This window comes from Ochotona princeps, chromosome 26 (genome assembly GCF_030435755.1).
Source record: "Ochotona princeps isolate mOchPri1 chromosome 26, mOchPri1.hap1, whole genome shotgun sequence".
NCBI lineage: Eukaryota > Metazoa > Chordata > Mammalia > Lagomorpha > Ochotonidae > Ochotona > Ochotona princeps.
Window position 1 is genome coordinate 14826975 of NC_080857.1, and position 26467 is coordinate 14853441.

The following is a 26467-nucleotide window of genomic DNA, read 5'->3' on the forward strand; positions in this document are numbered from 1 at the left end:
ACACATACATTCTAAACGGTGGGTTTTGATACAGAAGACAACAATTAAGTGATCTATTTGATGTGCATAGTTCCTCTCTAGTAAATGAAAGTCAACATATGATACAAAAAGTTGCTGAACATGATGTATCCATACATTTCCAACAATCTGCACATGCGTCAGTGAGGCACTGCTTTAGAGGATGTTTGCATGATTTTTCATTGGTGTATTAATCAAGAAGCCTCCAATTTGGAGATAATCCACCTAACCCACAAAGCTATGCTATTCAATTTGCCGTTGGAAGCCTTTCAGTGTGTGCTCTTAAATTTAAAAAAAAAAAAAAAACAATTTGAAGGGCCTGGCATGGTAGCCTAGCGACTAAAGTCCTTGCCTTGGACATGCTGGGATCCCATAAGGGGACCAATTCTAATCCTGGCAGCCCTGCTTCCCATCCGGCTCCCTGATTCTGGCCTGGGATGGCAGTCGAGGACGGCCCAAGGCTTTGGGACCTTGCACCCACATGGGAGAACCGGAAGAAGCTTCTGGCTCCTGGCTTCAGACTGGTGCAGTTCTGGCCATTGTTGTCGCTTGGGGATGGAAGATCTTCCTCTTTGTCTCTCTTGCTCTCTGTATATCTGACTTCCCAATAAAAATGAATAAATCTTTAAAGATGATTTTGAGATGAAGGAAATGTTCACAACAAAGAGGAAAACTTACAAAAAGTACCTAATCTAGTGAGGAGAAAAACAAAAGAATGTAGCTCAGTGAAAATGAGGGTAGAATGGGGGGAAATCCATCTCAATTTTCTTTTATGGATGACATGACTGACACTTTACATTCCTTCTCTTTAAATGCTACCATATAGCAAAAGAGATTTTCTACACAGTCACCTCACATCTCACAAATTCAGAAACTTAAGTCTTCCTTTAGCTATTGGTGTCAAAAAGAAAATTCTGTCGTTGTTCTCATGCCTGTGTGGCCTTAGAAATGAATTTGATATTCATATTCATTGTTTTCTTCAAATATTTTGATGTGTTTCAAACTCACCATACATCGTTATTTTCTGGTTAGAAATCTTGAAAGAAATGATGCTCCCATGAAAAAAAAAAAGAAAACCCTTGGGACCATCCTGGCCATCTCTGCCCACCTCCCCCTACACTTTCTGCTCATGGTTCATTCACACTCGTATCTACTCATCTCTAATCCAGTGTACAGAAACTATGAGAAGTTTGTGGAAAAGTGGTATTAATATAAACATTTATAATTGGATGCAAATATTTTCTAAATGTGTGAACAGAATTTGCATAAAATGAAATTGCCTTCAGAACATCCATGTCAGTGCTGGTGCAGTGGTGTAGTGGTAAGGTTACTACCAGCAGGGCTGATATCCCATACGAGAGCCAATTTGAATCCCAGCTGCTCCATTTCTGATCTAGCTCCCTGTTACTGGCCTGGGAAAGCAGAGGAGAACAGTCCAACTTCTTGCATCTGTGCACCCATGTTGGATACCCCCCAAAAGCTACTGCCTCCTACTTTTAGTCTGGCCCAGTGCTGATATTATGGCTGTGTGGGGGAGTGAAACGGTGAGTGGAAGAACTTGCCATTGTTCATGCTCTCTGTGTGTAACTCTGCATTCAAATAAGTAATCTGAAAAAAATCCATGGGAAAATGAAACTACAAGATGACATGCATTTGTAGGAACTTATTGAAGATCCCTTATGATGATGTACAGATTTTAAAATGTTTTGGACCAAAAACAAAATTATCTTTTAGTTCCATTGTCCATGGATTTTTTTGAAGTATGCTTTAGATATAATCTTTGCTCATAGTATAATTAATGAAGCACACCCAGTTCTGAACATCTATCCATGTTTCACAATATACATCTAACATTAACTATGAGTTTTTCATGAAATGCATTATTGCTAAGCAGGGGAAGAATACATGAGGCTCACTATTTTTCTTTAGCATGATCAACTAGCCCACCAAATGCAAAGTCAGCGAATCCATTGCTAAAGCAGAGAGCCAAGGGAGCACGCTCTGGCACCCAGCACTGTGTGAGGAAACCCAGTGACATGCGAATCAAACGCCTGACATTCTGTAAGCAGAAAAGTTCCCGAGTGATGATTCTAATTCTTGTCTCTCTCTCAAAAATAAGAACATCTGCTGTGAAACAGAAGACTGAGCTCATACTCATTTCTGGATGCAAAAACTCAAAGCACTGAAAATTATTATTCAATTCATATGCTCCATGAGGAGGCTAAAGATTAAATATTGTAATGGAAAAAAAAAATGAAGTTTCATCAGAAGCACAAAGACTTCAAGATTTTCTTACTGAAATTTATTGTGGTAAGTTGTAAATATCACACATGTGCACATACTCTAACACTCAAAGGATCTTTAAAAGGTTAATTAAAAATGTGTTTTATTGATAAACTCATGGGTGTAGATCTAATATAAGACACTATTGGATTTAGAACGCCTAGACTTTTTTGTAGTTATGGATATTGTCTGAGTGTGTGTGTGTGGGGGGGGGGGTCCTTGTGGTTAAAATAGCAGAACAAATTATACCAAAATCAGCATGCCAACAGAGGGCAGTTAATGGAAAAACAATGACAAGTACATAAAACCATGAGATTTATTTATCAAAGGTATGTGGTCCCTGAGACTTTAGTTGCATTAATTTAAAGGCCATTAATAAAGAGTAGAGGTTTCAGACAGAGAGCGTGAAAGAGAGTAACAAAATTAAAAAAGACACAAAATGCAAACCCATGTCAACACAGAAGACATGGGAGGAATGTTCTCTCCTTTATTCTTGAAGACTGTTTCTAACTTACAAGTCCCTCCCAGGCCAACTATTCATCAAGGTGAAGATGGAATCTGACACTCTGCTGATACATGAGGTCTCCATGGCTTTATTTTTTCACCTCTTCTTTCTCTGGAGGTTACAAGATGATGTAAACCTCTGAAACAAGCAAATAAACTAAGAAAGATGAAGGTTGGAGCACAATATAAAGCGAGGCCTAGGGATTCAATGGAGTGAGTAGAACAGAAAGCCTCTGTAGATGGTGTGGGGCAGACAATATCCAGCACAGAGTAAATGGGAAAACTCCAGCATGGAGGTCACAAAGCAAAACAACAAAAACCCCAGAAAGAGTGAACAGCACTACCTGTGTGCCTTGTTTGAAAGAACTTTCAAAGCTTTGGTAACCATACCTCTGTTAAGTGGTTAGAAATACAAGAGAATGAGATAATGAAGGCACTCACTAGCAATAAGTTACCGAAAGAAGGAGATTTAATCTTCACAGTAAAACACTGCATGGGGCAGGCATGTTTTTTTATCACTGCTGTAGCCTTAGCTTCTGCACTGGTGGCTAGCACATTGTATGGACCCGATCGAGCAAACTGATTGGTTCAGGTATGGTCTTACAATGTTCTCAATAAAGAATTTTTCAAAGTTACTGTAAAAATGCCAAATAATGACTTGATCAAAAAGTGGTAGAATTATATATGAGAATTGGAGATAGAGAGAGAGACCGCACATGTGTGTGTTTATGATGCATGAGAGGAGATTAGAAACAACCTTCTTCTGCCAGGGTCAGAATTACTGAATAGATGACACTGAGAAAGCCAAGTCCATTATGAGACATATGGAGGGACATGTCTAAAAAAAAAATCTGAAGCGGCCAGTGAAGCAAATTATAAGTGTGGTAGAAAAGAGACTTCTGTTCTCTCAGTATCTATTTTTTTCCTTTTCTCCTTAAGGCATCAAGGTATTAGGCTAAGTCTGTATTCATTACATGGGAAGTTCGGGGGCAGAGTGCCAGCAAAGCCTGGTCAGCGGGCAGCAGTGGAATCCCACGCAGTTGCAATCAAGACCTCAGCTCACTCCGACCCACAGCAAATGCCGCAGCCAGGAGGCCCTTCCCAGTTCTCCTAACTTGACACAAAGGTTTCACTTCCGATAACATCCCCTGAGCACCATCATCTAACACTCGGGTGCTAAAAATTAACTTATAATGGAAAATTAGTTAATTTTCATTGTTTAAAGAAGAAAAACTAAGTGGTGAAGCAGTATGGCTCCTGCACAGGAACACAGCCCCATTCAGTGATGAAACGGGGCTTGAAAATGGGGTGGCCTGGGCTCCAGCTCCTCTGGCTGTATTTGGATAATCTCAGATTCTTCCCATGGAAACATTTCCTAACATTCTGATCTCAAAACAGTGTCTAAAAATATTTGTACCAAGCAATGTAAATTTCATTCTCAAGACCAAAATATATTTCAAAGGCAGTTGCTTTGTTGTAACACAGCTTACCGTTGCCATCTTTGGGAGCAAAAATAGACACTGATGACATACGAAATGGCTCTTTCCAAGTGGACTTGAGGGACCTGATTCTTAGTGGCAGAATGTGCAGGGACAGACAAGTGCTGTGGTACAGCATGCCAGCAGATCAACAGCCTCAACTTTTTGAAAGAAAATGGAAAAGCACACACAGAAAACTGACCTAAAATTTATTATTTTTCATATGGGAAAACATCCGTAATTTTATTTTTACCTTTCATGGCTTTGTAAACTTTTAATATAAAAAGACAGGTTTAATGTAGTTCATAAAGGTGAAATTCTATGAATACACTGATGCTTTCCTCTGCCTCTTCCCTTCCATTCTTCTGTTTTGAGTCTATTTTAACTACATTATAGTCAGATTTTTCATTCTCAAGAAACATTTTTGATTGGGAGAGGGAGAGAGAGGGACAGAGAAGGAAAGAGAAAGAGGGACAGAGAGAGAGAGAGAGAGAGAGAGAGAAGGGGAGAGAGAGAGACAGAGGGAGAAAGGGGCAGGAAAGAATGGGAGCAGGAGGGAAGGAATGAGAAAACTCCATCCGCTAAATTCACCTACAGAAGGCCCCGTGACTTTGGCTGGGAACAGGGAACTCATTCTAGATCTCCCACATGAGCATCGGGGATCCAGCTGCTTAGTCTGCTGCCTCCTGGTCTGTATGTGCAGGAGTACAAGTCAGACGGCAGCAAAGACGCACACCTGGGCGCTTCAATGCGGGCTACAAGCATCCCAACCACTGTGCCAACTATCTGATCCATATTTAGAAATCACGCTGGGGGTGACATACTCTCTCCAGCAGGACTGCATCTTTCATGCTTTATTTCCACAGTTGCTTAAAGTGTCCCAGTATGCATGACACACAGTATATACTCTGTAAGGAAAGAAGCCTTTTGTCTACTTTATTTACTAATGTTGTCAAGTGCCTAGGACAGCACTTGACCCTTAGGAGGCACTCAGTCAACTCAGATATTCATTCACTGAAATCACAATTCAACAAAAACTGAGGCTGTAAATCCCATGTCCTCATACACTTGACTAGGGAAGCACAGCGTTTTCTTAATTACATTACACAATTCTCTGTCCAGGCTAATGAATTTGCCATTCTATCAACAGACCCGTGTGCTGTGATGATGTTACTCTACAGCCCAACATTCACAACTAGATCACCATCATGCCACCGTCTTAAATGTCAGTCAGAATTCACCTGGCATCCTTTGAATAATAAACAGGAATCAGATACACTATTATGGGTTTTATGCAATACCTGGAGAGAAACACATGCATATTCTAAAAGTAGCCCTTTCAAAAAACTTAAAAACAACCAGAAAAGGGAGATAATTCTATTAAAAGAGTTATAAAGTAATAAGATTATTCTGTCCTATCTATTGCATGCATGGTCAGGGGTAATATTTGCATGAGTTATTTTATACTGATTCTTGCAGAGGCTCAATAAAGACAATAGAAAACATGCAAAATAAACAGCTGGGGGTGAAGGAACCAAAATGCAGAAGACACAGATGCAGGGTGCTTCTATATTTGACTTTATAATGCAAACAACCACACAAGGAAGCAAACAAAACTCAAAATAAAGGGCAATGAGGACAACAAAAACCCCATCGAAGGAGAAATTTGTCTGTTGCCCTCTCTGTTTAGGTTCTTTCTCCCTCATGAGTTCTACTTCCAAATGTCACCCCCAGCTCCCCCCACACACTCACAGGAAAGACAGGGCAATAAAGGACTAGTAATGATAATAATAATGAGAAACGAGCTGAGAGTTCATGGGTCTCCTCCTCTCCTTGTCTTTCCTCAGCAGAACAGCTTCCCAGCCAGTGGAGAATAAATCATGAGAACAGCGGCTCTGAGATAAAGGCCGGGTGAAATTTCCTTGTGCATTACAGGATGAGCTGAGGCTCCAGGAATCTGTGTCCCTCTCAGTATCTAGGAGGCAGCCATGGTGAGATAGAGCAGAAAAATCTGTTATTTCATATATTTATACTGCTCAAGTTCGTCAGGACTGGTTTCCCACTGTTATTGCAGATTAAAATCATTCACGTCCTTCCGCTTTCATTGGAGGTCACCTCTCAAAAAGGGGGAGAGGGATTTTGACAAGTTAAATTCTACCTTATTTTTATCCCTTGGCCAAGGAGGTATGCAGCAGAGTAAGGCACAGAAGCTGGGGACAGTTAGACCTAAGAACACTACTCTGTCGCTGGGGGTTTGCTCTTTCCCCCATAATGCTATGGGTTCACAGGAGTTCATTCTTTCAAAAGTCCTCAATGAAGAGATGCTGAGATCATTTGGAAAAATGAGGGAAACCTCTCATCAAGTAGCCATAACTACTCAGCAAAGAAGTGTAAGCACCTATGGGATTCCTGCTACATTCTCTACGGTCCTCACACTATCAACATGAAGTCATCTGAGAAGCATGTCCAAGGTGATTGAAACAGTATGGTAGATTGCTGCTTGGCATGCCTGTATTCCATATTGGAGTGCCTGCTTATAGTCTTGCCCGCTCTGTGCTTCCCATCCACACTGGGTTAATGCATCTGGCAGGTAACACACAAGGGCCCCTGTGTGGAGTTCCTACCACCCAGGTGGGGTACATGGATTGTTCCTGGTTTGGGGTTTTGGCCTGTCTCTGTGCCAGGATTTGCAGGCACAGGGAGAAGAAACAATAAATGAGAGATTTGTTCATTCTCGATCTCTCATTCATCTCTCTCTCTCCTTTTCCCTCTTCTCCTCTCTTGCTCTCCTTTTTCTCCCTTTCTGGTCTCAGTATTTCAAGATAATTTTATAACAGACATGGCTTACCAATGCATATTTGGTGCAGAGGCTAACATGCCACTGAGGACTCCCGCATTCTGTATTAATTGGCTGAATTCAAGTTCTGTTTGACTCCCAATTCCAACTTCCCCCTAGCAAACTCTTGGGGGCAGCAGGTGAGGGATCAAGTAGTGTGGTCCCTATTGCACACATGGAAAAGCTAAACTGTGTTTTAGCTTCAGACGTCTGCCCAGCTCTGCTCTGGAGGTCGATGGTGTTTGGGAAGTGAATCAGCAGTGCACTATATCAGGTACCACCCAAGACTTGAATGAGAATCTGTGCTTTAATAAAATCACTTGTGATCCGTACCTAAGTGTAAGAAGCACATTTCTGATAAGCAAGGAAACAGATTAACCTCTCTCTACATCTCTTTCTCACACACACACACACACACACACACACTCTCAGGTGTAGTAAGATAGATAAGATGCCATTTTATACACAAGTCAATCAACTTTCCAACAGGTAATTCCTCCAATCATTTTGCGTCACCACAGACATGGCATGCATTAATTTCCCCAACCTTTTCTTCCCAGGATGATGAGAAAATCAAGGAGATTCTTACATTCTTCACTTAGCTACAGAACAAGCTTTCAAGACAAGCCTAGGCATTAATTACAAGGTTTCAAACGGCAAGGCTGTCATAATATCCTCTGTGTGCTTCTAATTTTTACAATCATTTAAACCTCCATCAGCAAGGTATGACAGCACACCTCATCCTCTCCACCACCTTGTCAAAGACAAATTGCAAACATCCATCTTGAAGGTTGGATAGCGATCATTTCTTCATCATATATAAATGGAAAGAAAGGGAAGCATTTTCAGAAGAGGAAAAACAAATACAGTACTTAGACCTCAGCTTTAAATGGAATCTTTATTTTTTAATGATCCAAGGGATATTTAGTGACCCATGTAGTTTGTTGTTTAAAAGTTTTTATGGATCCCCTTCTTACAATTTGCAATAGAGGCAAAAAGCACCATATTTAATTATCTCATATACACTCATGTTTCTCTATTATAATCATTTAATCCATGAAATGGGCACATGGTTTTATATCAACATCTTCTCTAATCTTTTCTCTTTAACTTCCTATTCTTTCTCCTTCTGGTTCATTGATCCCTCCACCGAACCATCCTTATGTGTATCTATCCATGTTAAATTACACATGGGAGACTCAATATTATACTATTTTGATGAGGGAAAAAAATGTACACTCAAGGAAGGTAATTGTGGTATGAGAGGACTCATGGATAATTCTCAAAAGAAAAGCAAACCAAATTAAATTAAAAGCCAGCCCAGTTTGACCAGTGAGAATTAGACTGTATTTCCAGCCACACCCCAGTATCACAATAGCTGGGTTTGGGATTTGCTGTTTCCTGACTCCAGCTTCCTGTTAAGGGACTCCCTGGAGAAATCAGTGATCACATCCCATTCGATATACTTTCCCTTCATTCCACTGCTTCCTCCTAGCTGTGTCTACCCTGAATGTGGATAATATTGGCCATTCCTGCAGAAAAGCATTTGCTAAAGTTAGACTTACTTTGTATTTTTGCAACCAACATCTTCCTAGCATGCCTGGATCTGCTCTAACTCTATGCGTTCCTACAGAGCTTGCTGGAATAGTTCTAAAATGGTTTGAGGCCTTGCCCTGCCCCATCTAGACCAAGGTTATCAAAGTTTTAGTAAATTCATAGAGAAAAAAATTTTTTGAGTCCCACTTGAGTGATAAACTCCATAAGTATCATTCCTGACCTCAATCTAAGGGTTTGTCATACTTTCTTCCATCTGTGTCCTCTCAAAAGACTAAAAAGAGGCAACTATGAAGACAACTGAATCATAAGGTCATACCCAGGAATGAATGATGTTCACCAGATATATTAAGTGATCACAGAAAAATTAGAGCATGGGCTTTAGGAAATAGGAGGTTTAGAAAGGAGTCCAGCTTCTATGTATCCCAAGACCTGTGAAAGCAATCTAGATGACACGCAGGTAAGAGACCCTGAAGCCAAATTATCATCACACCAATTAAGAGACATCATGCAGCATGACACTATCATTGGACCATGTTTGAAGGACATTTTAGGAAAAGTAAGAATGACGTGGGAAAGGAATAAAAGACATCATAGAAGGTAGGTGATGTTCCATTTCCCAAAGTGAGTGTTCTTTCATAAGCCTTTGTTAAACTAGGACTTGACATGTAAGTACAAAGGAAAGCTAAATTAAGCCCAGAAGCCAACAAGAACAATCTTACTCAGCGAAGACAAAGTAATGGCTTTGGGATTCTGCCTCTTAAGACAATGAATCAGTAACCAGGCAAGGAAAGACCATCCCTATGGGTGAAGCTCAAGAAGGAGTCCCTTTCTTGGCTAAAGATTCAGTCCTCACATGCTATAAATACACTGGGTCAAAAGGAATGTTTTTACTTCTCATAGTTTTTGATCAATACTAAGTGGTATTCTGTATTTAGTATCTTATCTAGCACTGTAGTTGCTACAGTGCCTGACACAAAGATCTTGTCCTTCCAGAACTGACATGCCAGTGAACAGGCACAATAAACAAACAAGTGATTTAAAGTCAGGTAGTGATAATTGCTACCAAAAGCAAAGCAGGAGAGAAGCAATGGCGACTGGTGTCTTACAGAGTGTGACCAGCAGGCTCTCCGGCAGGTGCTCTGTGATCAGGGATGATGGACACAAAGCAGGGAGCTAACTGAGTATCTGGAAACTTGTTTTTTTATTCTGGCAGAGGTAACAATGACTGAAAAGACACAGCATGGCATACCTACCACATGAAAGAACTACTGAATTTTGAAATCTTCTAAGGTACACAAAGGAGTATCTTTAAGTCCATTTTAAAGTTCACAACATTTTATAATAGCAGGACAGCAAGCTGATCCTCTGCCCTGTTGTGCCGTCCCAGCATCCCATATGGGTGCTGGTTCCTGTCCAGTGCTCCATTCCAATCCAGATCTCTGCTTATGACCTGGGAAGGTCATAAGATGGCCCAAGTCCTTGGAAACCTGCACCCATGAGGGAGATCCCAAAGAAGCTCCGGGCTTTGGATTGGCTCAGCCCTGGCCGTGGTGGCCGTATGGGGAGTGAACCAGCAGAGGGAAGACATTTTTTGCCTCTTTTTCTTTCTTTCAAGTAAGAATAAATAAATCTTTTTTTTTTTTAAAGAGTAAATGGGTAACATTTTTAAAATTTTAAGAGTTGAAAATTAAAATACTGCCACTTGCAGGTAGCCAAGCTCTGGTACTATTTCCCTCTCAGATGCTTACATGCCTTGAAATAATACCAATTTATTAGCGGCTCTCTGGGAAATCCCTGTGGCTAGCCCAGCCTAACTACAAGGGCACCTCCATAGCTTCTCCAGGGACCTTGCTAATGAGGAGCCAGTCTGACATCAGGACCTTCTCAGAGGACTCTAAGGGCCAAGACATCATTTTGAAAAGAATCTGATCCACTAACACTGAGGTATTGGAAAGGAAATGAAAGACAAATACATTCTCTCCAATGGCTTATTTTGTATTATGGACATGTAAGCCTTTGAGAGTGAAAATCCCATTGAAATTCTCCCCCCTCTTTTTTTTTTCTGTGAGAAGTATGTAATTCCAGAGCAAATGTCACTAGAGAGTCTTACCAGACAACAAGTAAATTAGAGTCCAGTGTCCTTTCCCCAAAAACTATTCTGAGAGGAGAAAAGTATCTGCATGAGGCTAAGGAGAAGGCAGAAGAGACTTCTCGGCTGGCAGCTGAAGTCTAATTAGACTGACAAATCTTCATCGCCTTTCTCTAGTTATGAGTGTTGGCAGGAAAGGAACGAGCCCTGAAGCCACACATTATGTAAGGCTGTTAATCAATATCAGTTGAGTCCTACTCCTAAAAATAAACTTTCCCTGGAGGCTCCGCTGTCTAGCGGGAAAGCAAGGGAGTGAAAATGTGTAGATCCCTGGTCTCACCTCCACTACACTGGCAGCAGCAAGGGAAAAATGGAGGGGCCCAGAGGGAAGATTCCTTGTAATCTTGATCCAGCACCATCTGCATCCTGCCACAGCACTGTGCTCAAGTTCTGCCTCTCCTGTAACCCAATCCAAGGCAGCTCTATTGAATGAAGAACCAAGGGAAATAACGGTTATCCAACCTTGTCACCAAAATTTCACTGATAGCAACATGTTATAAATTTGCATGTCACATATGCTTGACTTGTGTAAGATTGCTCTCATTTGATGATGCTCCCTACATCATGGGCTTTTCATCCACTTCAACCTAACTGATTATTCTGTGTTAAAGCTGTTGCTCAGCCAAATCCCTTCCCATTCCAGAATATGAATGACCCTCCCAGAGAAGTGTCTTTTTTAAAGATTTATTTATTTTTATTGCAAAGTCAGATATACAGAGAGGAGAAGAGACAGAGAGAAAGATATGCCCAGTGATTCACTCCCCAAGTGGCCTCAATGGCTGGAGCTGAGCCAGTCTGCAGCCAGGAGCCAGGAGCCAGGAGCCTCTTCTGGATCTCCCAGGTTGGTACAGGTTCCCAGGCTTTGGGCCATCTTCAGCTGCTTTCCAAGGCCACAAACTGGATGGGAAGCAGGGCTGCTGGGTTAGAACTGGCTTCCAAATGGGATCCTGGAGCATTCAAGGTGAGGACCTTAGTCACTAGGCTGCAGTGCTGGGCTTGAGAGGTGTCTTTTGACTAATGAATCAGAGCTCCAATTCACTTGAGACTCCGAAGAGATCCTGAATCAGTGCAGATTTGGGTATGTGTGGTGGAGGGGGGTAGATAATATTGTTTTGCTTATGCTTTTCAAATGTACAAACCTCAGCCCTGTGAACTGTGAGTTCTGAGAAATTATCTGGGGTGGAAATAGTTTCCTATTGTGAATCTTTTAAGTGATCATTGATAGAGTGTTTCAATGAGTAGTGGTGCTTAAATCCTGACAAGCCTAATATAAGGGTACGATTATGCCACTTGTATAGAGCAGAAAACTGAGGCTCAAAGATACACAGCTACGTTTTCAAAGAAAACTGGATTACAAGTGAGAAATTCTTATGCTTCAAGGCACTTCAAAATACTGGACGCCACCCCCAACAGATAGTTCATACATTTGACTTTATTTTACAATTATTCATACCAAGGGACAAGTATGCTTCTTAGAATTCCTAGCCTAAAACTCAAAGTCTAAAAGCATGCTTTCTTAAACCTTGAAAATTGTGTATTCCTTCTGGATTATTTGAACTGCCAAGCTCCTGTACCTTAAGAATGACATTGGTCAAACTTCTTCAGTCTTTCATTTTTACTATCTATTAGGAGAGTTTTTACCCACGTGGAGCATTGTGATTTCCTGGCAATTTTCTGGTGCCAAGAAATACTGGTCAATGTCAAGGTGACTTTGCCAATACCCAGCAATGAAAAAGTGGGCCATGATAAGTATCTGCTAATAGCTTACAAGCAATTCCAAATTGTAATTTTATAGAACACACTGAACTCTTTCTTCGCTGATAGCAACTGAGGCTGGAGGCCTGAGCCAGAAGAATGCATGTTATTCCTGGAACTATTTTCCTCCTGGCCTTCTCCTTTCCTGCGGGAACATTTTAGTTGCAGCATCTGAAACCTAGTGGTAAAACTTCTGTTTCTCATGTTTTCTTTGTGTCCTGAATGAGGTAACAAGTTTGAGCGCTGGCTGAGTTGAACTTTAGAAGTGGCATTATCTGTGTCTTAACATTCATCCATTGATAATGGAGTCAGTTCAACTGGAAGTGTCTGTGTAACTGCTACAGCATCCCTACCGGTAAGATCCAGAAAGAATTCAATCCACGCCCCCCCTTCTGAGTCTTCTCCCATTTGGGAGAGTTTCTGGTCAAGGATCTCAGTGTCAGGATTCCCAATCTCCCATCCACTGCATCATCCACTTTAGATCATCACTGGACTTGATTCTCTTTACCAAGAAATGATCACCCCCAATGTTTTACAGCTTAGTTTCTCACATTCAAATGAGAATTTGTTCTGTTCACAAAGCATGTAACATCTACAAGATCTAGCTTTATATTCGTCTCAGCCACAAGAAACAGCAAATGCTTTCCTCGCCCTCAACAATACACACCCATTCTTAAATCTCTATCATAGTATCAAACTGACTTGCCATCTATAAAAGTGCTAGCTCTATGAGAGCCAGGAGCCTCTGCTTTATAACACCCAAAATAACGCACAAGAAAACTCAAGATGGGTAAAGAGGTATCAAAGAAGTCTATTCCTGGGGTCACAGTAATCTTTGGTTGTCCAGGACAAATTTTAGCTTCTAAATTCTACTGTGACCCTACTCCAAATCCTTGCTTCCCGAAATCCTCCTAGCCTCTTCTAGCCTGAACTAGAACTACTACTATCAACAGAAGCAACTTGATTTTTCTGAGACAAACCATGCTTCTCTTAACAACAAATATTTTGGAAGTGATAAAATAGGGGTTAAAATACAGAAAATCTCACTCTATTTAATGTACTTGCTTTCTATTCTACTCACATTAACCTAGAAATCCTTACAACAATTAAGTATTACAGGCAGTGTGAGTACTCTGCAGCCCTGCTGCCTTTTCTTTGCAATGATACATATTTAAGTTACTTTCAAATAAATAAAACTCCTTCTGTTGAGACAAAGTTTCTATCTCCTCTCCTGATTGAGAAAGCTCTTTGAGTTCTCAGATTTTGCTGGAAGTGACACAGTATCAGTCTCCAGGACTCTAGAAATTTGTAATCCCTCCACTTCCCATCCCTTGAAATATTCTCTGGACGCGTCGGCCTCAAAGGAATCCAACAACTCTGTGAGAGAGACCATGTGAAGACCAGCTGAGCAAGTCTCCTTAGTTCATCCTCCAAGCAGCAAAGTGTATATGAAGCCAAATCCTTTGGCTCCTTTGGCACGGGGTAGCTAGCGACTAACCTCAGACAATGTGTGGCAGAGGAATTGCCTGACTAAACTTGACCAAATTTCTCACTCAAGGAATTTTAAATTCTAATGACACACTCGTTGTCTTTAGCCTTCAAACTGTGGGAAAGTTTGTTTCACAGAAATAGTTATCTGGAACTTATATGAGTTTCCAGTTGTCCTTAGCTGCCATGCAGATTAGCTAGTCTTTAAACGCAGCAAGTATGGATGCAAGTACATAAGTTAAATCATTATGCTATAGTTTTACCATTGGGAAAAAACATCCAAAGCCCTACTTTTACTTGCTAAGAGACTACAAGTAAAAAAGTTTGAATTATTTTTTGATTGATCCAAAAAAATGCTTATTGAACACAAACTATATGGCAGAGCTCTATCTGGAATTATCACTTATCCACCTGTTTCCTTAATGCACATCTTAACAAGTATTTTGTTGTTCAAGTAGTACCTAGAGGCAATCTTAAAATAGGGTCAAAACTTGAAGCTTGGGTACTATAGCTGTGAGTAATTTAATATAGTTCATGCCATTCTCAAGGAGTTCTGAAATCTTACCTGTAGCAAATTGAAATATCAGAAAGATCAAAGCATCAATTACTTCCAGGAGACTAGGGCACTGGAGAATTACTCAAAAACTGTTTGTTCACATTCACATACAGTCAAAAAGCACCCATGAAGGTAATGTGCTTTACTGTTTTCCTTTGATCTGAAATCAACATCAGCAAAGGTCCACAAGAAATGAACTGCTCAAATAATGCCTTCCTAGGATATGATTGAAGAAGCAGCCAGTGGATTTTTTTATTTCACACATAGAAGAAAAAATATATGATGGGAATAGTGAATATGAAATTCATTTCCTTTCTGAGGTATCTCCTAGCAATCAGATATTTAATAAGTTCTAATCAGTGAAGAACATTAGCTAGAAGATGCAGAAGTATTAATGTTTACTATAGTGTTCTTTTCCATGTAAAGTCACTACAAATCATCCTAACCTTTGGATATAACCCAAGGAGTTGGTGGGTAACTAGAACTAACACAGGCTTCAGATGATGTTTGCAATGTACCTGAAATCATAGTAAGACTGGAGATGAAGTTTTACAGAATGCAGGGCAGATTTCCCACAGTCAGTTGGTAAGAAAAAAAAAAAAAGGTCCAAGACTGAGATGTTTGGTACAATACATAGCATACCACCTGAGATACTTGTATGCCACATGAACATGTTGATGCTTCGAGGCCTGTGCCTAATCCTCATCACATTTTCCTTCTGGTGTTCACCCTGAGAGGCAGCCAGTGACGGCGCAAGTGGATGCGTCCCTGCCAGCTTCTGGGAGATCTGCACAGAGTTCTCAGTGCTTCACTCTGGCTTGGCTCCACCTGGATGCTGACAACATGTGAGGAGGGAATGACAGAGTAAGATCTCTGTCCCTCTTTCTTTGTCTTTCAAATAAAACAACAAGTCCAAGCCCGTTTGGAGCTAATTGGCTTGCTCTTTCTCTCTCTTTCTGTTTTTATTTATTTATTTTACAGGGAGGTACTACTTTGTTATCTTTCATACCAGTCTGATTAACCCTGCTAGCTGTTGGTTTTCCTCCAAGAATATGTACGGACATTCTCTTAAACACAAGGCTGTCCACAGATGTTGAATAGCCTCTACAGATGTAAAGGGAAAGACACGTAGGTATAATCCACTTATCGATGGAACCAACGGGAAAGAAGCACATGCCAGGGGAGCTATTTCAGAGGGCATTCGCAGATGTCTACCTCCTCCACAATGCCACTGACATTCAGAATCAAATCACTAGCAAGACTTTTGTACTGAATTCTTCCCCTGAAGTCCTGCACTGGTTTGTACAGTTTAGGAATTCATCCAATTTGTTCCCATCTACATTTGTGTTGCTGAAGAGAAAGCCAGAAACAGACCAGTACCATTCCTTAGTCCCCAAATCCCTGGGCACCACTAAATCCTCTTCCAGTCACTGAAAACGCAGTCTTCAAAAGGACCTCAGGATCAGCCATTCTAATGAAGAAAAAGCCATTTGTTCCTCTGCTTCCCACAGAGTTAACAGAATATATTCTGACAGAAACAAAACCAGTCTGCCAAGACCTGTGCAAACAGAACCATCCTTTCACCAACAATCAACAGATCTGCTCTTGAGCTACAGAGACTCATAATAGAAACATATATTGCCTTTTATCTTCTTTTCAGTGAATAGAGTGAAGTGTCAGGAGTTATTGCTTTAATACCAGGAGAAAGGAACTATTCTTTTTTTCTCCCCTATTGAACATGTGCGTAGGAATGCATGGAGTGGCACGCAAGTGATTTTAAGACTGTTATGCGAGTCAGAATCTTGGTTTTGAAAACACATAAAATTGGGCTGATAGCATCATTAGTGCATATAGTTTCAAATTGTTCCTATGAAAGCATGTAGGGAGCTATCTATGTATTTATACTCAAAGAAAAAGTAAAAGACAACAGATTTGCCTCTACCGAACTCACATAAACTTAATTCAGAAAAAAATGGGAATACATGAAAGGTTTAATTGGTTGTTGACTTTAAATTTCCAGCGGCCATTGGAGTCAGTGGATGGTGATGTCAAAGATAGAACTGGGCTCATGGATAATACCTTACGACCGAGAAGCAGTAGGGACAAGTACTGATGTACAGGATTTTCTACAAACAGTAACTAGGCAAGGGGTAATTTCCCCACAAGCAATTGGAATGTCTCATTTTATGCCAGAGCATTTAAGGCTAATAACTCGATTAACCTCTTACCCCTACTAACTAGATTTATGAAATGCCAAGGGAACTGGCTAAGTATTAAGTCTGAGCTTGGATATAATTAGTTTCAAGTAGAGAAACAGCAACCTTACCACAAAACTAAGAACTTCCTGCCTAGCTAAATTTAAACCTTCAGATTTTCTAATGTAATTAGTATCCTGGTCAAATACAAAGAGAAAAAATGAGCCAAAAATGACAAGTGGTTAATCAAAACTTACTGGTAAATGCAAAGGCTACATTTTACAAGGATTAGTTGAACTTTCAGCTCTAACTGCCCTTGATTTGAAGGTACCCAGTGCTTCAATAATGAATAGTTCATCTTTTAGCAAAGCCATCTGAAGCACATGAATGGAACTGAAGCTGGATATAGTCTTGTGTATCATAACACATTTTTTCTTTCCCTTTTTTTTCATTTCTTCTATTTGAAAAATATAACATGAGGAGGGTGTATTTCATGTGAAACTGTAGTTCATTGCTCACTGGCCATAACAGCAATATTTCAAAGGAAAAATAAAGAAGCAAATAGTATTCAGTCAAAGACTTACCTGAATGCTGGCAGTGGAACGATTCTTGCGGGTTGTGGTAGTCGCCATTGTAGTGGTGGTTTCCATGACAGTGGTAGACATTTCTGGTGGCATCGAGGTTGTCTGTGTTGTTCCCAAGATTGATGGAACTTCTCCCACCAGTCGGACACTTCCATTGATTTTAATATTTGGGTTGTTCTCAGCTGCCATGTTCAGTACTTTCAGACCATCATAATAGAGCCCAGAGAGCTGGCCTTGGAAGAGACGTCCCTTGTCCTTTCCACCAATGGCTATTTGCGCCTGGGTGTTGAAGATGGTTAACTGCCGGCCTAGTGGGTTGGGTGGAGGAAATATTATTATTCCCACACATTATTCCTATTTCCCTTACCTGGTCTCAGTGAACCAGGCATCATTACTGGCTCCCTTGAGCAATGTAGAGGAGAAGAATGGATCACAAAAACTCAATACAGCCATTGGCAAATAATATTTCACTACAGTTATCTCTTCCAATGCCTAGCTGAAAGCTCTCAATAAGGTGGACAAAGTTTCTATTTTTCCTTTAACTCTGTGGATGATGGAATATGCTTTAATGGTAAAAGGTATTATAGTCCTCTTAGACATATAATTGGGGACAGAGGAACACCCAAATTAGGTAATCACTAGAATAAATCATAGATGACTATTGCACTGATTTTTTTAAAGCTACAAGTTAGCATAATGATGACTAAAAAGAATTATATATAGCAAACAAAACCAGTAAGGTGACTCACAACATTATTTTTTTAAAAAGTAGGTCTTATTGTTATAATAAGTTAGCTAACATGATGAAATTCTAGTGTCTTGAATTCATTGCCTATTTATAAAAAATGAATATTCAAGTTAAAAGAAAACACATAATTTCCTATGAGTCTTCATAACAACTGATACTCTCAGTATTATTGTATAACAACATCATTACAAATACACTATTATATTTATTTCTATGGCATAATGCGTTATGCTCACATAACTAAATCCTTGCAAATAAAGAGGCATTGGTCTCGTTCCTGGTCAATTAGGGAGAGAAAGATGACATTCAATTTTTTTTAATTTCAGATTTATTTATTTTTGTTGGGAAGGAAGATCTACAAAGAAGATCAAAAACAGAGAGGAATCCGATCTTCCATCTGCTGATTCACTGCCCAAGTGGCTGCAACGGCCAGAGCCTAGTTGATCTGAAGCTAGGAGTCGGGAGCTTTTTTTGGTTCTCCCACATGGGTGCAGGTCCCAAGGCTTTGGGCCCTACTAGACGGTTTTCCTAGGCTTCAAGTGGGGAGCTGGATGGGAAGCAGCACTCCTGGGATTAGAACCAATGCCCATCTGGGATCCCTGCACGTTCAAGGTGAGGGCTTTAGCCATTAGGCTATCATGCCAGGCTCCAAGTTGATGAATTTTTAACAGAAGAATGGCTATTTTTAAAGAAATTGCTACAAAGAAGATCCTCAAATAACATGGAGGTATATGAGTATGCTGAAGAACATGAGCAGGTATCTGATTTGGAGATCTCATTTGGCGACTAGTTGTACAGAAAACTGTTGGAAGGAAATTGTAACATTATGGAGTTCAGACCAGTGGAATTTTAGTAATTGTATCTCCCACTCTTTCTATCTGTGAAACTCAGTCCCAACAACTGAATATTTCTAACAAAATCCCTAGAAACGTTTAAAAACCCATAATTGATCATAAAGCAATATACTAAGGGCTTCTCTCATGCTATTTCTCTGCCTTCTGCTCTTCCATATGGAAAACCTTATTAGTGGAATAAAATACATAGCTTCTGAATCTTTCTTCACTTTGGTCAGTTGTCAAATAAATGTACTTTTTAATCTAATTACTTATTATGTTATCTTTACCTCACTGTAAAGAATTCCTTCTACTTTTACATGAAGGTATTTTTTGTTTAACACATTACAGTTCTTATTTTGTATTTTCTAATACAAACAGAAGTGTTTCGTGATGGTTGTGCTAGTAATACTAGCATTACCTTGCCTTCAAAGATAGAGTGTTTAGCTATCCTTGAATTTCTGTATATCATGTGGAATACTTTCTCAATATACGGAAGGAAGGAAAGTAGAAGAAAAGGAGAAATACAACTATCAGATGGAACTAGAATAAATTTTGTAACAGTAAATATTTAGATTAACAACACAAATCTGTTACACCAGGCAGCCTCAATGTCAAAATGTCATTTCATGCAACAACTCCTGGTTGATCAAACATAATATTTACCCATTTGTTTGTTTATAATCCAGAACTCGTGTTCAGTTAATAGATGATTAAAGTGAACAGTTAATGACTGATTTTGATTACAGATATATGTGCTTGTAATACAGGATATTTATAATGGTTCTCATCTTATTTTCCTAGTGAAAATATTTCTCTATTGATGCGTAGAATTGAAATATAAAGCTACATGACTCGGGCAGGAGATGATGAGCCCCCTTTATTCTGGCTGCCATTTTGCTCCATGAAGTGATGTTTGCTTAAGACCAACACAACTGTCTGCAGCAGCATGACATTTTCCCTGGGATATCTCAGGGTTAATGCAAAGACCAAAAAAGCTCATGGGAAATATGGATTAAAAAAAAGTTGGAATTATTTCAAAATTTCTTGGCAACAGAATACATTTTCCCTTTATTTCCATTCCATGTGAACTTTTTGATGTGCCAAGTACCCAACTCCTGGTCATCCTTTTCCTGAGATATAATTAATCATTTCTCGCGAACAAGACACAATTTGCGTAAGAGCGGGAAGGATTTATTTATATGTCAACTTGATTTTTGTCTGTGATTTCTTCCTAGCTCAATCTGCCTTTCTTCCCTTTCAGAAAGCTCTCTTAGCTCTCTGCATGTTGGGCCCATCAACAGTCAAGTCAGCAGCTGCTAAAGGCACAAAGGAATATGCCCACCTCTTCTGTTTTGTCCTGGAGTTGATGAACTGCTCCTAGCTAGACAGGCCTTGGTGTGCAAATGGGAAAGGCACTACAATCAGTCTCTGAAATGTGCGAAAAACTGGGGAGAGAGAGTCATTTGCCTAACATCCCTCAGAATCAGTCCCATATCTCATTATTCTCCCTTCTCATGGCCAACAAGTGATCACCCTACCTATGTATACGTGTACAGTAGAATCTAAGAGCTGATCTGTCGTCCACAATACCAAATGCGGTGATAACACTGCCGTGGGAATTGTAGCAGGTTCCTTTTGATTGTTTTAGGTGCCCACCTTCTTAGAAGTCATCAATGGTTTTCTTATTTGTATATCAAATTCACATACTGCTTAAATTCAACCTCTCAAAGTCTCTAGTCAGTGCTGCACAAAAACTAATTAATTAAGCCTCATATCTTCCTGAGGGGAGAGACAGTATTCTTTCCATTCTCATCAGAGGGGAAATCTGAGCTACAAAGAGGTTAAGTGGATTGTTTCAGGTCAGAAATTCAGGCAAAGGTAGAAAGAGTCAGAAAGCAGAGTCAGGGAAGCCATGATTCGGCACTCTTCCCCAGCAGCAAAAACAACCCCAAAAGGGCACCTGCGCTTCCCCAGGCATTTAATTATTCTATCTTAACCCTTTGAGCTCACTGCTTTCCCAGGTGCCTCAGTATCAGTACCCATGCACTGTTCCATTTGAAGGGAAAGTTAGCTAGGCAGAGGAAGAGGTAAGGCAATAAGACAAATGGATGTTACTCATCCAAATTACAAAAACTATTCGCAATGGCAATGGTGTAGAAGATTCATTGAGTTTAAAAGTAATGTCAACATTATATTCATATATAAACAAATATTTCATTAAGAAATTAAAATGCCTCCCTTCCACCCAACCACCCCGACACATCAGCGTGTATATTTTTAAAGCATCTTCCCATTGGAAAGCCAACTGGTAATGATGCTATCATAAGGAAAACTAAAACCTACTAATAGCTTTATAATGGTTTCTACAAACAAAAATGCCTGGCATGCTATTGAACTTATACTTCAAAAGGCAATGGAAGAAAAGAAAATATTAACATAAAATTTAAAGAAACAAAAAAGTTCTCTCAGGCACATGAGACTCAGACATGCATTTGCTTGTCTCCTCCTTTTTAAAAGTGACACAATCATTGTCTTTAATGTTAAAGGGACTTTAGGAGATGATGATTAATATACACAATTATTTGCTGTTTAGAGTTATTCTTAATTTATTTTAAATTAGATCGCTTATGTTGAAAATGGAGCCAACAGTTAAGACTCACTGACAGTTTTCTGTGTTGCAGGATCTTATAGTCTTACAAGCAGTAGGGGTATGTTGTTACTTAAGTTGTATACTGTATGATATACTCCATTACTCTTAGATAACGTAGCTACCTATAAATGCTAAGAGCTCACATAAGTTCTTGAGACAGAGAGACTCAAGGAACAGCAGAACGAATCGTTTCAGAGAGAAGGTTCTCCATTGAAAAACACCTTATCTTTTTAGAAACAGAAGTCACACAGAAAACTCCAACATAAGTCACAACTGTTGCCCTTTTTTGTGAAGAGTGGCTGTTTTCTCCAGCAAATCAAAAAGTGCTTTGTTTTTCAAGAGCCTTTCTCTTTCCAACTAATTGTCTTAACCACGAACACACTGGGTGCATGAAAAATATCAAATACACACAGGTGTCAAACAACCAAAGTGTGAAGTTGTTTTGTTTTAGCTTTGGTTGCAACTACAACACAGTTATCTTACAAAATGCTTTTGCCTCTTTAGGTTTAAATTTAAAGTCAAAATTCATCATGTTTCTTTGTTACACAACAAATGTTAAAAAACATATTGCTCCCTTTATAACACTCATTTTAAGCAGTTTAGGTTACAAAAGTAAATCTATAATTTTTCTCCTGTTAGTCATACTACATGTAATACCCCAAAACAGCCTCAGAAGATGCAAGTTTTAAAAATTTTTGAAATTTTCTTAGAAAACTTTGGTGTAAGCGGTAATTCAAAACAGATTAACAAGTCATGTCATGCAGTGGTTAAATTGCCATAATACATTTCTTTTTTAGAGGTCCCTGGAATTTCTTGTTTGTAGTTGTCACATTGAGAGCAGGCTAGATGTTAGTCCCTTTAACTATATTTTAATGGCAATGTATTATAGCATGATTTATCAACATATGGCAAGTGGAAGCTGACACAAATTATAATGAAAATTAAAACAGTCATTTATGCAGCAGGCGATTATCATTTAAGGAACATTTATTTGCAAGCTTTAAAAATGAGGGTTTAGAATCCAATGATTTTAAAACGAAAGTTTTAACGACGGTTACCTTTTTCTTGCAGCCACTCCTCTACTGGTCGGTTATATTTGAAGGGGATTTTCTGTTTTACCATTTGGAAGCGTTCATTATCAGTGTTGCCTTTAAAGTTTAAAAAACAGCTTAAAGAACAATCTGAAAAGTCAATAGGTCATTCAAAAACATCCTAGGTTTTTTTGTTTGTTTGTTTTATGAAGATTTTAGAACTAGATAACAATTTATCTTTAGTAGAGGTGGAGGCGAACTCACTCTTGGCCGAAACGGCTGGCTCTGCGACGGCTTGGTCTCAGCTCCGCAGGGCTTTTCACGTTTTCGCAAGGCAACATGGGTTACCAATCAGTGGCAGGTTTGATCACTTACAGGTTTCCCCTCAGGGCTCAGCTTATTCCAATTACAACTTAACTGAGCCAACTGGAAACAAGGATCCTCTAGACCTCAGAGTAATTCACTTGCTGGATTAGTTTCACATGGATAGCTCCCCCCAACTCCTCATTTGCGTGTACAGTCCGTTATGACTCCACTGTATCAGGCATATGTGATCATGACCTAACTTTTATTTTTCTTCTCATATTTTTTTCCAACATCTATAGTTTCTGGCAGAAAAAAAAGTGAAAAAATTTTTCAGCCTAGAGGACTGAACGATCTCTCTTATTACACTAAGGTGGGCCTGGCATTTCATCACCTGTGTTAAACAGGTAGCACACTACAGTTGGCCCTTTAGATCTTTTTTATTTTTCCTCTAACCTTCTCCCTAAGTTAACAAAAGGGAATCTCAAGGAAAATATCTAGAAATAAAGGCAATTATATAGGGATATAGCATTTGTGTATTGTTATCACTTCTTAAGTCCCTCTCTTGTATCTATGGATCACCCATCTTCAACAAGTCTACCTATATCAAGTCTGTTAGGGATATTTCTTCCAAGCATGAAATATCTCATTAGTTTCCAGGCTCAAATATAATGCTTTTAACTGCTAACATGCCTCCCTCTTCCTTCCATAACTGTTTTAACCATTCCTGGATAGTTTCTCAAATTAGAACAGAGTTAGGAAGTAATGTTGTAGAGATACGCCCCTAATGAATTTGCTTCAAATAACAAAATAATGAACCCATGCTTTGGGGACTGTTCTATCTCATCAACCGACCTTACATGGGCTTAGTGGAAAGTCGTGAATAATGACTCATTGCTTTTGATTCACAGTTCTGATTCAGAATGGGGAACTCCACTGTAAATTACCAACATTAAAAACATGACCTAGAACTTGCAAAACAGATGGCTTGAAAACGATTTAGAAAAAAAAAATGAAAGTCATAAGGAATACAGGGTTTGAATATGGTGTCATATCACGTGAAGAGAGGTATGCCATGGCATTTACTTGTAAGGTTGTCTGCATTTAGGAGTTCTTACTGACACAGGATTTTCCACCTGCGACTAAACGAGGATCTGCCTTTTGCGGCAAGGGCATGGAGATGGAAACAGCAATGAAACTCAAGCACGTTTGCAAGGTTCCCCGTTCATGGCTCATGTGAAATGTTTATTCTCAGAACAGGCTGATTATCCTGACTACCCAGGAATTTATATATAAAACAACAAGACCACTCTCAGGATATTCTATCTAGGTTATGAGATCCTCCATATCTGGCTTATACAAAGCATAACATGTTAACATCTCAAAAGATATCATGCACTGAATAGAAACAACAATTAACAGTTAGGGATTGCAGTGCATAATTCAGAGTTTTTCTCCAAATGCCATTTTTTCAGAAACAATAAAGAAGGGGGACAGGCAAGGAGAAATAATAGGAAAGAAATCTGACTTCTTGGTGCTTCAATAAGGCCAGAACGAACAAAGCTGGTTATTCATGTTAACACAGCTACCAATTAGCATATAGTATAAAGAACTTCACTGGTAGATCTGGGTAGTGAGAATTCTATTAAGCCAAAATACAACTGGATCAATTCTCAGGTGCTTCACTAGAAAATGCGCTTTTGTTTTTCTGGGAAGAACCAACACCTCTAATTTTTAACTGTTTCTCTACAGGTGAGAGATACCATAGCCAATGTCACCTTTAAAACTTTGACCACAACAGAATACTGAGAAATGGTCATTGGGTTGTGACACATTCACCTTGAACATGTCCTATTACTTTATGTCTTCTCTGTCATTATTAATTGTACTATTAGACACTCCTATGGTTATGACTTTCATTCTACTTGCTGTGGAATAAGAGTGAAGATAATGGAAAACAAAGCTACCTCAGCGGGGCAAGAGCAAAAGAAACTGAGACTTCAAATTGCCAGAATTCTGCATGTACTACATTGAGGAATTAGAAAGCTATGTTGGTTCATTTCCTCCAAATACTTGGGGCTCTTGGGCCTCAGGGGCATCCCCATACATATGACCCACTCATTTTTCCTTAGAAATTACCATAGATAATTAGCTGGGGATGTGGAAGAGTTTTGAGAAGGAGATAACCCTGTTGGACAACTACTAAGCAATATGATGAGAGGACAGCAGAGCCATGCTGACCCTTCCGGAAGCAACAGAGTCGTTCTTCTCCACCTCAGCTTTAAAGACATTTAGATAATTTTTTTTTTAAGTTTTCCACACCAGATTGCATTTGGCATTGAGAACAGTGATGTTGTAGATTGCTAAAAGCTGTGAGAGATGGAAGGTGATGTGGAAAACCAAACTGGTTTAAATTGCCACATTAACATTATTCTTAGTCTATTTTCAAATTCTGTTTTTTTTTATTTTAAGTTATCTCAAACATTAGACAGAACTGTTTAGAAACATGTGCATGAGAATGCGTTCATTCACCTAGAGCTCTATTTTCTATGCCAACTGAAGAGCAATCTTCTAAATATAAGAAATCATACACAGAATTACTCTGAAAGCCGAACAAACCTTATCAAACTCATTGGTGCTATTATTAAATCCTTAGTGACACTCATTGTGCATTTCACATAGCAACCAGTATGAAATTTAAAGAAAGGGTGAAAACAGTTCTTCAACAGAAAGTGATGTTATGCTCAGAAAGATGGCTTTATGAATAGTAATGTCCTGATGTCATTAAAAGGAGGCATATGCACATTACTAATTAGATCAAAAGAGAGATGACAGCCATTCTTAACCACACTAAGGGATCTGCAGATTTCATGAATAGTTCTTCAAATAAACAGACCTAAAATTGTTCACATAGATCTGATACTTACATGAAAGCTGATTTAGAAAAAAAAGGATAGTCTGACTTTAACCTAGTCAAAAATAAATGTATGTGTCGGTCTTTATACAACCCATTTTTATGGGCAATTTTGATTTTTATACAGTTGGCCTCCTATGGTCATTTTCATTGGGACTATTGGATATATTATCAAATATTTCAACTCCTGGAGACTTGTACAACAAGCACTGCTGAATTAAAATATTATGAGGAATAGACAACTGGGGGGAAACTGCTAAGGCCCAAATGGTTCATACACACAGCTCCCAAGTTAATACACAACTACCTCACTTGTCCTACATTTCCATGAGTTCATTTAATACAAAAAATAAAACCTAGGATAAGAGCCAAGAGGAAATACCTTTTGTAAGTGAATAATTAGGTCATGAAAGCATACTGACTGTTAAATAGGTAACAAATATGTATCAATCTCCACTTTAGATGAAGACTTGAGACTTGTTAACCATCCCAAAGGATTGAACATTCTTTTAAGTGAAGAACTGAGATAGAACTCTTGTATAACACAGAAAGCAAAGTACACAGCATTATTCCTAGATTTAT

General features: G+C 39.2%; 1 protein-coding gene and 1 non-coding gene across 7 annotated transcripts in view; one reads left to right on the forward strand and one right to left on the reverse strand.

Moving 5' to 3' along the window:
• NRXN3 (neurexin 3) overlaps nt 1-26467 on the reverse strand; it is a 1344948-nt gene that overhangs the window by 110412 nt on the left and 1208069 nt on the right. For 3 of the 6 annotated variants that reach the window (XM_058655327.1, XM_058655326.1, XM_058655330.1), the window contains exons 14-15: nt 22696-22785; nt 17404-17711 (exon numbers count right to left, since the gene is read on the reverse strand). In XM_058655327.1, coding sequence (XP_058511310.1) covers nt 17404-17711; nt 22696-22785 — 398 coding nt within the window. The remainder of the gene's footprint in view (nt 1-17403; nt 17712-22695; nt 22786-26467) is intronic. The other 3 variants (XM_058655329.1, XM_058655328.1, XM_058655331.1) reach the window with 1 other exon arrangement.
• LOC118759857 (small nucleolar RNA SNORA9) lies at nt 8694-8833 on the forward strand. The gene has a single exon (XR_004996434.2). It is a non-coding gene; the product is annotated as a small nucleolar RNA SNORA9 (small nucleolar RNA).